This window comes from Tenrec ecaudatus, chromosome 10, assembly GCF_050624435.1.
Source record: "Tenrec ecaudatus isolate mTenEca1 chromosome 10, mTenEca1.hap1, whole genome shotgun sequence".
Classification (NCBI taxonomy): domain Eukaryota; kingdom Metazoa; phylum Chordata; class Mammalia; order Afrosoricida; family Tenrecidae; genus Tenrec; species Tenrec ecaudatus.
Genome location: NC_134539.1, coordinates 79271655 through 79284475, shown reverse-complemented (window position 1 = coordinate 79284475; position 12821 = coordinate 79271655). Strand labels below are relative to the sequence as shown.

Here is a 12821-nt window from a genome sequence, read left to right as displayed (position 1 = left end):
GGCACAGCGTAAGGCAGGTACAGTCCCTAGCCCATAGTGTGAGCTCAATCGATGGGTTATTATGAGGCAGTGCAGACGAGTGGATATTGGGCCTCAAGGGGGACTGCACAGGGGAGAAGGTCTTGCCGGCTGCCATTGCAGTCCCTGAGGCTGGGCGTGTTCCCTGGGGGCCATCCAGGGAGGAAGGGGTGGACTCCCTTGATGGGAGTCCTCTCCCTGAATCTCAGCTGCCCTGTAGAGGGGCCAGGTCTCCTGGGGGGGCAGCAGATGCTCCATTATCAGGAGTGCGCAAGCAGCAGCTCACCTGCCAGCAGGGGATCACCTGACGCCCTCTGCCATCCACCTGGCTCTTTTGCTCCACTGCACAGCAAGCCAAGTTCAGCCCCTCCCACCCACTCTGGCATCCAGAATATTGTCCCCATCCCAGGCCCTACCCCCCCAAAAATGTCACATCTCCTTCGGTCCTTTGAGATGCCCACTGCTCCCAGGGGCAGCACTGGGAAGACCCTCTTCATTCCAGTGGCCTTGAGATGGTCCTGGGCTCCCACCTGACCTGTCCAGGGGACACTCACCCTTGGGAACTCCAGGAAGAGGACATGGACTTCCAGGGTAGTGTTGGGGACGTGGGCCACACAGCCCTCGGTGACCTGGCTTGTGGTGTATGTCACCTCTCCTCTCTCGGGGCCCACAGGCTGTAGGTCACAGTGGATGCGTTCTGCCAGACCTGTTGGGAAAGCAGAGCCGGTGAGAGGACCAGCCGGAGCGTGACGGGGACAATGACCGCATCTCACAGGTCTAATCCGGGCAGCCCCCCACGAAGGAGCCCGGGGATACAGTGGTTAAGGGCGTGGCTGCCAAGAGACACGTCAGCAGTTGCAATCCACCAGCAGGATGCCACAGAAGAAAGACATGGGAGTCTGCGCGTCCTCCATGAGGAGACCCCCTGGGAAAGTTCTAGGAGGGAGGTCCTGCCGAGTCCCCCTGACCGGGTCGCACCTGTAACAGAAGTGCCCCAGCCACCACCCAGACGGGGTTCGGGGTTCCGTCCCGACACCTCAGTCTGAAGTGGCTCCTGACATGTCAGCTATCTTTGTGCTCTTGTTGTTTTTATGAGTCTTGCCTGTGTCAGCCGTGACTTTACAGATCCGGCCTTTGGGGTCTAGAAACTCCACACGTTGACACCTTCTTTGCATGAACACAGAGAAATGGCACCGGCAAATCGCGGGCTGCGGCCGTCCTACCGGTGCCAAGGTGTCCACGCCCCACCCCTCCCCCAAAAGAGACAGGCGTCAGTGCCATGCGTCGTAGCCTGACTGCTCTAAGTCACACACAAGTGGTGTGTCCATCCACCAGATGCAGAAACCGAGGCTCAAAGAGAAAACGTTTCATGCCCAATGTCACATTACTACTTACGATGATCCTGACCATGATAGTGTGACAGATAAGAGTGGCCAGCTCAGTTTGATTCCAGATAAGCATACATGGTTGTTTCCTGTAGGCATAGCTTGTGCAATATTGGGGGCATACTTATACTAAGAAAATATTCACTGCTAAAAATCTCTCTATATAAATGTATGTGTGTGTGTGTGTGTGTGTGTGTGTGTGTGCATTGCTTATGTGAAATTCGAATTGAATGGGCATCTTTTCATTACATCCGGCAGCCTTGCTGATGTGGCGGGGCCCACATGCAAAGCCAAGCTTCCCAGTCTGGTTCCCTCCAACGGGAGGTGGAGCTGAGATGTGGAAGTGAAGCTTCCCGTCTTGTGCCTCCTGGATTCAGGGAAGAGTGGCCCTGTCATTGGAAGAGGGCTGTGAGGCCCCAGGGACAGGGTGAGCCAAAAGGCCAGCTCACTTCAGAAGGGAAGCTGACACAGGCGGCCAGCCGTAAAAGCCCACCCGCACATCCTGAGAGAAGGCATTGGAATTTCACCCCGACCCAGCAGAAGAGGAAGAGGAAATGAGGCCCTACACCTCGTCCTCAGGAATGTGCCGGGGGAGTGAGGGGGGCCTCCAGAGGAGGGAAGGAGGACAGGGAAGGGGAGACTGTTTGGAAGTCTGTCTCCATCATGTCGGGCTCCCTTCCTGTTTTCTTGGAGATCAAAGATGGGTGCGGAGCGAGTGACCAGCCTCACATGCGTCTGTGGCTGACGCCAATTTAGAGGAGGGGCGGGGAGGTTTCTTCCTAACCCTAGACTTTCTTTAGCCTGAGCTGCCTTCTCCCCACTTGTCCACCCCTTGTGGGGTTCAGGCTCCAGGGAAGGACAGAAGATGGGCCCTCACCAGCCCCATCTCGAGGGCAGATAAGATCCAGGAAGGCCCTGGCCCTCTATAAGCCCCCTTCCTGGCTCTGTCCTGAGCGTGCCCGGGCAACGCAGCACCGCGGTTAGAAGTGGGATGGGGGAAGCTTTTGAAATACATCGTGGTGATGGCGGCACAGCCTGGGGAGCACAATTCAGGTCACTACAGTGGGCATCCACAATAGAGCGGCCGAAAGAGAAAGTGTTTATTACATATGTACTGTATATATTTTTTACCTCGGCAAGTTTTCTTTCTTTCTTTTCTTTTCTTCTCCCAAGCAAATTCTCCAGGGGCCAGGCCAGCCTGAGTTTGAATGTCAGGCTCAACATTTACTCGTTATGAGGCCTAGGTGAAAAATGCCACCCCTTTGGGCCTCGATTTCTTCATTTGTAAAAATGAGAGTAAAACTCACCTCACAATGTACTGGGAGGACTCCACCAGACAGGGTGCATGGCAGTTCTTAAGCCAATGATTATCTGATCAAACAAAACCCAAGCCCCAGCCGTGAGTCCACGCCGACTCTCTGTGACCCTCCAAGAACTGCTCCAGTGGCTTTCCAAGCTGAAACTGTTTACGGGAGTAGAAAGCCTCTTCTTCTCCCAAGAAGCAATGGTGGTTTCGAACTGCTGACCTTGAAGCTGGCAGGCCAACACATAACCACTAGGCCACCAGGACTCCTTACCAAGAGAGCTTCAAACAGCTTGTGGAAGAATGACATGAAAAGACTGCGCGATTTCCCTGGGAACTTTCTGAAGCCCCTGGAATGTGGTATGATCGAGTTCTTGGGGGCTGTAAACAGGGAACATGTCCAGCTACTAACCGAAAGGATGGACATCTCGGAATCCCCCAAGAGGCCCTCAGAAGAAAGGCCTGGCAAACCAGCCAATGAAAGCCCTCAAGGTACAGCTCTACTCTGACGCACACGGTCAGGGGCCGCATGAACCGACACCAACTCAACAGCGACTGAAATTATGGTGACGGTCGTGAAACCCAGAACCCTGTCAGGACGGAAGACTCAGGTGTGATACGTGGTGGGTGGGAAGGGGCAAGACTCAGGTGTGATACGTGGTGGGTGGGAAGGGGCAAGACTCAGGTGTGATACGTGGTGGGTGGGAAGGGGCAAGACTCAGGTGTGATACGTGGTGGGTGGGAAGGGGCAAGACTCAGGTGTGATACGTGGTGGGTGGGAAGGGGCAGAGTGCAGGTGAGAAGAGCCCATCTTTCTCATGCGAGTAAACTTCAGGAGGAGGCTGCCTCCCTTGCCACCTGGTTTCTCCCCGCCAGGCCCTCTGGTCTCTTCTATCAGAGAACACAGACTCCTGGACTGTCACCTGGTCCAGCCATGCACAAATGGCCTTTGGGGTGACCCCGCAGCCATGCTCACGCTCACTGCCTTACATCCGCTCCCCCCCAGAGACCCAAGGCTGGCCTGCAGATTAGCCCTGGGTCTCTCTCTTCCCTTGGGCTTTCCCCAGCCCCCCTCCCCAGACTTCCAGGAACCCCAGTTCCTCCCGGATTGCCGGGGCAGCCTGGGGCCACCTCCTCCATGTCGTCAGAGGGAGAGGCCATAGGCCTGGCCATTATGTAATGATCAGATAACAGGCCTGGCTGGGAGATCAGATAAGAGGTCCATTTATTTTGGGGCCTTTTCGAATCTTGGCTGCCTCCACCCTGCAGACTAGAATGGGGAGACAGGAGGGAGTGTGACGCCCCGGGCTGGCCGTCCCGGAGCCTAGCCGGAGGTGGGGCCCAGACAGAGCTGAAAACAATCCCCCCAGCACCCCCCCCCTATCCACACCCCGGCACCAAGGGAAAAGACAGGGCCTCCCAGGTCAGGGTCAGAGGGGGCTCCAAGCCAGCTCCCACCACTGACCCATCATCCTTCTTCCCTCCCATGGACCCCCCCATGAACTCAAAGTTGCCTCTGGGGCTTTCCAAATGTCCACCCCTAGCATCTTGGGGTGGGGGTGGGGGGAGGGAGACTAATCACACAAGGTCATGATCAAGAAAAGCAGCTCTAAAGCCAGGCAGCCTGCTCACATCACAGCCCGGCTCTGACCCTGGAAAGTCGGTCCCAATGGGCTACCCAGCCTCAGTTTCCCCATTTGCAAGACAGGAAGATCGTGGCAAATGTTTCCATCATGTTCACTGGGAGCTCTACAGGAGTGAACATGTCCTAGCCTCTCAGCTGCCCTCTGGGGGGCTCCTACCCTTACATACCCGTTTGACACACAAAGACATGCAAGGAATGTTGGGAGCTTTGGCTTACGGGGATCAGCTACCGGGTCCCACTGGGATCTGAACCCAGGGGTTCCCTGAGGAACCTAGCACCCACTTCACAGGCTGTGTGTCAGTTGGGTGCAGTCACCCCTGCAAAGCACCCAGCACCCAACAAGTGGTGCTGTATTATTTCATACGGGGGGTGGGGGGAGGGAGATGCTTTCTGACGAGGACCTTTTCTCCCCAAAAGCTGCCCCTCCTTCTGTTACTCCCCAACCCTTGCCTCTTTCCGGATCCAGTAGGAGCCTTCCAGATCTCCCAGCTTCCAGCCCCAAAGCCCCACCTGGGCCTGCCCCCGCCGGGAGCCCTCACACTCCTCTGCTCAGGCCTCTCCCATGGTTCCCTACTGCCTACAGGGTCAAGTCCACACCCCACGGCCCGGACTGGTGTGGGAAGGGGCAGGCTTTGGGGTCCGGCATGATTCCGCAGCCCCAGCGTCCCCTTCCCTCGGTGCTATCTAAAACATGAGGGGTTGGCGATATTAATACATTAATACATTCTTCGTCATCTACTTGGTGAGAGTCGGGAAGTGTCGACAACACATCCACCGACCTGTGGGGATTATTCAGGAACTGGCAAATGCTGTCAATGGGAAGACAATAGGGCATTTCCCGCCCCCCCCCCCCCTTACACCTCTCTCCCTGCCATGCTTGGACCCAGATGAATGGCCTTCCTTGATCTGACCACCATCCAACTTCTCTTCATCCTTCAGAACCTTGTTCTGGAAATCCTCCCATCAGAACCCCTCCCTTCCCTGGCAGGGGCTCTGGTGCTGGATGGCCCTCGGGGACTGCATGTGCACAGGTGAGTTGTCATTCGCTGCGAGAATGCAGAGAACCAGCCCCCAGGATACAGCAGGCAGGCGTGGAGTCCATCAGTAAGGCCCATCTTTAACTCGCTCCTGTTCAGACCCTCCATCAGTCTGGACCAGTTTCCCCATGGAGACTTGGTGATGGGAAGAGAGGTGGACAGGACAATGGAAGATGTGACATTCTGAGGGTCTGCCTGGAACTAGAGGCAGGGAGAGAGGGCAGCGCATTGATGGGGCTCCTGAGGATAGGGGCTGGCCCTAGGGCTTGTGCTATAGGGGCAGGGAAGGGGCTGGTTACCTGGGATGGGAAGGCCACAGGGAGACTCCCATCATCCCTGCTGGGGCAGTATGGTGCAGGAGTTAGGCCTGTGACTCAAAGAGCTGTGCTGACGCAGGCAAATTCCATCCCCGGCCAGTGCCTCGGACGGTTTGCCTCTGAGGGGTTCAATCCGCTAGAGCGGCCCTCTGGCATCCGGCAGGCACCGAGTCAATGCTAACAGGTGTAATCTTCTTATTGCCTCAGCCCCTGCTACACACAAGAATTAAAGTCAGCTCAGCCTCCAGGCCTGACCTCCCAAACTTGGGCTGCATTTGGGTGGGGCCAGGCCAATGGACCCTTCAAGCCTCTGCAGCCCTAGTCCCCAAGGACCTGGGCATGGTGTAGGTAAAAGGAGCAGGGTTGGATTCAAATCTTAACCAATCACTTGGCCGGAGCCTCAGTTTCCTCATCCGTAAACTGGGAATAGCAGATGATAAAGAGCCAGCAGGGTGCCTGATGTCCTGCAGAGCGGTCTCCTCCCCTTTGCCACTCAGGCCTTAGAGCAAATGGATGGGTCCGTCCTCAGAGGCTCCAGGCCGGCCCACCTGTGACCTCGAGCAAATCTCTCCCTCCAGGTCTCAATGTCGACATCAGTCTGGCTGAGACAATGGTCTGTCTCTTAATGTTCATGTCCCCACTGGCCCCAGGGACCCGCGTTCCCTGGCTCACCCTGCTCCTGCTCCAACCTCTTTTTCCTCCTGAGTGCAGCCTTGAGAGATGGGTCTAGGTGGTCTGTGTCTCATGTCACTAGCACATGGGCAGTGAGTCCCAGATCCTCACACCGGTGGCTAGAAATCTAGATCCACACCTCATCAGGCCAGCAAGCAGCACACAGGAGCACCCTTCGGTCCCAGGCACCCCAAACAGACCACCATCACCCCGACTTCCGGAACTCTAGCCAAAGTAAACAATGCCAAATAAGGGCACAGTCCGCCTTCCCCACACAGGCTTCAGGGTGGTGTTTAGGATCCGCACCAAGGGAGAGACGGCCACCACGCTTGGTAAAGTGGGGGATAGTGAAAAAGAGGAAGGCCCTCAGCCAGATGGAGCGACACAGTGGCCGTCGCTATGGGCTCAGGCAGAGGGACAATTGTGAGGAGGGTGCAGGGCCGTTCTGTTGTACTGGAGTTGCTGTGGGTCGGAGCCAACTCACTAGCACCTAAGAAGCACTGAAGGGGGGCAGCCTAAATGCTCAGCAATGGGACATTCATCCTGCAGAGGGAGAGGCTCTCCCAGGGGGATGGTCATGGAAACTTCTGGAACCGAGAAGGGTACTCAAGACCCATGTGATCTTGCAAGCTCCCCAGCTCACGGCCAGCAAGTCAATGCCATCTCCCCGTGACCCTATAGGACAGGGTAGAACTGCCCCTGTGGCCTTCCAAGACTGTACTTCATCGTGGGAGTAGAAAGCCAGTGTTCATCTAACTGGATTTAAATTACTTGGCAAAAAAAAAGAAGAAAACGAGGCCAAGAGCTCATGGTGTCCATATTAATAAGAGTGGGGGTTGGGGGAATTGCCCCCGTTCCTTCGATCCCTGCTGGCACAGTGGTCAAGGCAGTCTGGCTGCTAATCAGAAGATCTGTGGTTCAAGCCATTCCATTGGAAAGCGATGTGGCAGTCTGCTTAAGCCTTGGCAACCCTCTGGGGCAGTTCTATGGTGCCCTCTAGGGGTGCCATGATAGAATAGACTGGGTGGCAGTGGATTGGATTTTGTTTGGGATTTCTTCGAGTGGGTCATGGGCTGAGGCAAATCTATCGTTAGACTGCTGTTTTTAAAATGTGCTGGTTCTTCACCAGCAATCCGTCACAGCCAGGGGAAGAGTGGCTTGAGGTGTGAAAATGTGAAAGTCCCTATAGGAAGCCTTACCTGAGAAACGATCCCGGGAGGCTACACCCTTCCAGAGTTCTCTCTGAGCACGCTGCACACCTGCTACCTCACCTATGGAATCGCTGCTGTTTGGGCGCAGGGTGGGTCCCAGACATCTGTCCACAGCAGTATAAGCACAAGAAGGCCATAACCAAACCCACCACCATCAAGGTTGTTCCAACGCAGAGGGACCTTGTCGGACAGCCGAGAGAGCCCCCACAGGATCGCCCGGACGACCCATCTTCCCAGGGCAGCTGCCGCCTCTTTGTAGAGCGGCTCCTGGCCTTCAACGGCCAACCTCGCAGTCAGCAGCTCAGCGTTTCTCCTTAGTAACGGCTGTGTGGCATTTTCATTAGGTGATCATTTACCTAGCAGGTGCCCGTGCTTCATGGGCCACACAGACAAGCATCTCCATGGGCTGCTTTCTGGAAGGTGAATTACTGGGTAAAGAGTTCTGAACACACAGTTCTTGTTTTGAGAGATGCCACCAACTTGTGCCCGCAGAAGCCTGGACCTGTCTCTGGACTTGTTCTTGCAGCTGTTTCTGTGCCCCCCATCCTGAGTGAAGATGCCCGCCTCTCTCTTAGTCCCGCCCCGGCCTGCATCTGGCTTGTGCCCTCATCTGCCCGCCCCGGGACCCCTTTTCCCAGGATGCCAAAGAGTTGGGCTGGATGACTTGTAAGGTCTTACAGTTAATGATACCCAGAAACCAGTTGGTACCTGCTTACAAGCCATTCATTAAATTATAGACACTTATCATTTCCGAGCAATTATGTTGTAAGTGTTCATTCAGGGGAAGGCGACACGCAATAAGAGGGAGGTTGACAAATGATGGCAGCGGGCACAACGTGAGGTTTACAGAGTTAAAGGCAATGGAGGCGAAGACTACTGTGCTCACAGTCCTGCAGTAGTGATGGTCTCCAAGGAGATGCTTGGGGCGGCATACAGGCTGAACAGGTAGGAGAGAGAACAGGTATATACTCCGGATCTATGTGTTTGACCGACAATATTTGTATATGTGTATTTACTTTCGCTGCAAATATACCCATGAATGGGTGGGCCACCCAGGGGGCAAAGTTATGAGAACTTCTTAAGACATAAGCAGATACCCTGATGGAATGAGTTGCTGGCCCTGGAGAACCAGGACCCTAGCCTTGGGGGACACCGATGTCACACTCAGCTCACAAAGACTCTGTCCTGCATCCTCCTTTGGTGAGCTCATGAGCAGCCGTCTAAGATACAAGTGTTTTTCCCATCTGGGGAAAGAGCAGTGATGAAACCTTTACCTCAAGCCTGAAGCCAGAAGAACTAGATGGTGCCCGGCTACCACTGCCAAACTGCTCTGAAAAGGATCACATTAGAAGGTCCTGGCTAGAATACAGGGGGGGAAATGTGGATCGAAATCCCAAATCATAAATGAGACCACGCTTACTGTTGGGATAGAGGCCGGTGGATTCCCAAGACCATGGCCCCTAATCACCCTTCAGGTCAGGGACTGAGCTCACCCCATGTGAGAATAAGCAAGCCATTTAGGGTCAAAAGGGCAGCAGTCACCCAGTAGCGAGGAAGCACAGAGAGTTCAGAAAGAAGGAGGGATGGAAATGGGAAACACTGGGAGCAAGCAGGATAAGGGATGGGATATTCAGAGGATGGCAATGGATGTGTTGAAACAGAATGTCTATCAGCTGTCCATTGTAGAACCGGTGATCTGCTCTGTTAATGCCCAACCAATTCACGCTAAATTGCTAAACGACATATGGAAAGGAATCTCAAAACTCATCACTTCCCAACTATTCTGCTCCCTTTGACTGTCCTCGCCGCTCGGGGTCAATGTATGGTGTGGTGAAACGCTCTTTAATCATGAGCCTGTCTCCTCCCGATCTGTTTAGGGACTTGGTAGCTTGAAACCAGCCAGGTGGGAGTCTGCGCCACGGACACGGAAAATTCTACAAGTCAAGGCTCCCAACCTAGGCGGAGAGTTCATTGCCTGCCAGTTTTAGAGCCCGCCCCAAATGTCGGCACGGACCTTCCTCCAGTGGCAAGATCCCTGAGGAGACGAGATGCCTGGGGAACAAAGCCAGAGCAGGCCAAGAGGTTAAGCTATCGGGGCTCTGCCCTGCGTGAAGTCAGGTAGGTCGGAGATCCACCTCTCTGGATAGGTCAGAGCCTCCATTTCCTTGACTCATAAAATGGAAGTGAAAACAGCAGCCATCTTGTAAGGTGACTGAGCCAACCCACAGAGCCTTGCCATCTCTCATGTGGTGAGAGGCAAGTGTCCTCAGGAGCCCAGGCCTGGGGACAAATCCCTGCTAAGCGGTTTAGAGTTTCTCATTGATCCACGGGGCAGGGGTGAGAGTGCCGAGACCAAGTGTTAGGAACGGCTTTGGTGCCGTGGGGCGTGGAGAGTCGAGGCTCTACTGCTGTTCCTGCTCTGACCCCCCCACCCCCCACAAGCGGCTCCCTCAACCTCTCCTTCTGCACCAGACCCTCATGGACTGCCTGGCCTCCCCTGGTGGGCAAAGGGGTGGCCACAGCCATGCCCTGTGGCAGTAGTGGATGAGGAACAGTACACAGGGCCCCTGCCTTGGCCAGAGTTTCAGACCACCTGGAAAGACCAGGCTGAGAAGAGGCCCCTCCTCAGCCCCTTAACCTGAGCCTATAGCGGGGGTTGGGTGGGGGTGGGAAGCCTCAGCTAACCTGCCACCTCGACTGCTTGGGAAGTGAGAAGCAGGGGACGCCAGGGGTTGTGGAGCCAGATTCCCCTAACATGCACACTGCCTGCATGACCTCACCTCCAGCAGCAACCCCCGGGGGCGGGGTGGAGGGGGGGCGCGGGGAGCGTGCTTCCATCCCGGCCCTCTGTACAACAGAACGGAACGCTGCGGTCCTGTGCCGCCCCATAACGGTGCTGATGTTTGGGCCCATCAACTCAGCCGCCGGGCGATTCATCCTGTCCACGGTCCAAGGAGGGAGAGCATTCGATCAAGGTCACATGGCAAGGAAGAGCCCGCCCGCATCTGGCTCCAGAGAGCTCACACTCGAAACCCGAGACCACATGTGCACACGGCTCCTTTCCACCAGGCCTTCCGTGGAAAAGGCCAGGCCCAGGCATGGCAAAGAACTCTCCTGGGGCCACACAGCAGGGACAGGGAGGACGGGGCAGGACGGGGCTGCAACCTGGGCTTCCTAAGGAGAACATCCACGCTGGGTAAGGCTCAGGCCAAGATGAAGGTCGACCCTGACCATCTATCACCGAAAATTCTGTGCTCCAAGAATGCCTTAGTCCCAAACCAAGAGTTCCAGACCCAGAGCATCCAGCTCATGTCCAGAGCCAGAGCCCCTAGCCCTCCCAGTCAAGACACCAGAGAAGCTGCAGCAGGCCTGGGCTCCGGACCCTGGAAGCCTAGACAGTGTCTCCCCCATCCCGCCACCCCCACCCCCTGGTTCCCGGATACCTACTTGTGGGGCCGAGACTGCAGACGGCCAGCAGCAGGGCAACAGGCAGGAGGAGGGAGCCGTGGTCCATGCTCTCCACCTGGGGGGGCGTGCGCTGGGCCTTATCCGGTGTCCAGGGGCAGGGCTGCGGTTGGGTGCGGGGGCTGGCGTGGGCTCTCGTGGGGACCCAAAGGGAGCAGGCGGCCGGAGCGATGGCGTCCCCGCTCCAGCCTTCTGCGGGGGCGGCTGAGGGATCAAGAGAAGTGGGCACAGGGACCTGGGTATGGGCTGGAGGCCACAGGCCAGCCGGCCGCCTGTGGATAGGGAGGGGGCTCTGGCTCCTGTGGACAGCAGAGAGGGAGGCCAGAGACACCGATGGAGACCGGGGTCTTGCCGGTCTGACGGTCGGTGGCAGGGAGCTCTGGGCTCATCCAGCCCGGCTGGGGAGGCAGGAAATGCGCTTCCTTAGAAAAGGGGGCCGGGCCAGGCTGCCTGCCAGGCGGTAGAGGAAGTGCCACGGACTTTGTCGCTGGGTGGGGGGCCCTAGAGGGGACAGAGGGGGGGTGGAAGCACCCAGGCTCCTGGCTTGTCTCCCCACCCACCCCACCCTCTCAGCCCATCTCCTCCAGAGCTGGTGGGTGGCAACCCCAGGCCCAGATGAAAACAATCATTATACTAGCCCACCAAGGGAGGCCTCTGGGGAGAGGGCCTTCCGAGGGCCTGGCCCCCTGAGACAGTCCATGTGGGACTAATATTCCATGAACTCAGAATTTCCATTTTGTAGATGAGAAAACAGAGGCTCAGTGAGGTGAGCTCATTGGCCCCAGAAGGTGGTGGCTTTGGAATCTAAACGCATGCTCATCAAGTTCCAAAGCTGACTCCTCAGGCTGGTACCTTGTTTTGCAGACAGGGAAACTGAGGCCTGGGATGGAGGAGGCACTCCCCCAAGGGGGCACAGCAAAGCAGTTGGACTTGGAGAGGGCAGAGAGGCACTGTGCCCCCTCCGGAGGGAGAATCCTCCAGCGACAAAGGGTGAACAAAGGAGCAGGGCCAGACCTTTAACGCTTCTGTGGTTTGTGAGATTGGTGAGCCCACGGGACCTCAGTCAGCCTGTCTGACTCTACAGCACCGAGTCCTCGGCCGGGCATGTAGGAAGTGCCCCTTGAAGGGGACCTTAAGCTCTCCTACATTCATGCCCCTGACCCGGACTCATTGCGACCCTGTGGGACAGGGTAGAACAGCCCCCGTGGGTTTCCAAAACAGCAACCCTTTAAGGAAGCCCCATCTCTTCTCTGACCTTGATCCTGAACATAGATAATTCTGGAACCCAAGAAGGAGCTGGACTTATTCTGCAAACTGTAAACACCAACTATGTGCTCAACATGGGTTCGGTGCGTGGAGGTGCCAAGGGGGCTCAGAGGAGAGAGCCTGGGCTTCCTGGAGAAGGTGGCCTTTAGGACTGGCCTTTGAGAGCCTGGGCATTTGGGCAGGGGGTCCAGCCTGTGGACCGATGCAGAGGCAGGACGCAGTCAGACCACCATGGGACAGCAGGGGCGTGGTCAGGACAGTTCACCTGAAGACGGGCTCTGGCCCCTTATTCTGAAGGCCAGAGGGGACTTCTTGGCGCTGGCAGAAATAGACCACGCGAAGAGGAGTGTTGGCGAGTTCTGGCCAGACTCGGGGAGGAGATGGAACCACTGGTCTTAGACACTAGAGAGGGAGGAGTAAACTGGAGCCCTGGGGCACCTCTGGGGAGAGGTTGTGGTCCTGGGGTCCAAGGCCTAAGCCCCAAAGCCCCCTAGGTCTTGTA

General features: G+C 56.4%; 1 protein-coding gene across 1 annotated transcript in view; it reads right to left on the bottom strand.

Moving 5' to 3' along the window:
- Positions 1 to 11457, bottom strand: part of ENG (endoglin) — a 33361-nt gene extending 21904 nt beyond the window's left edge. Inside the window, 4 exon segments of the mRNA XM_075560748.1 lie at positions 573 to 724; positions 11036 to 11251; positions 11254 to 11367; positions 11370 to 11457. Coding sequence (XP_075416863.1) covers positions 573 to 724; positions 11036 to 11251; positions 11254 to 11367; positions 11370 to 11442 — 555 coding nt within the window. The 5' untranslated portion in view covers positions 11443 to 11457.
- Positions 11458 to 12821: the final 1364 nt, after the last annotated feature.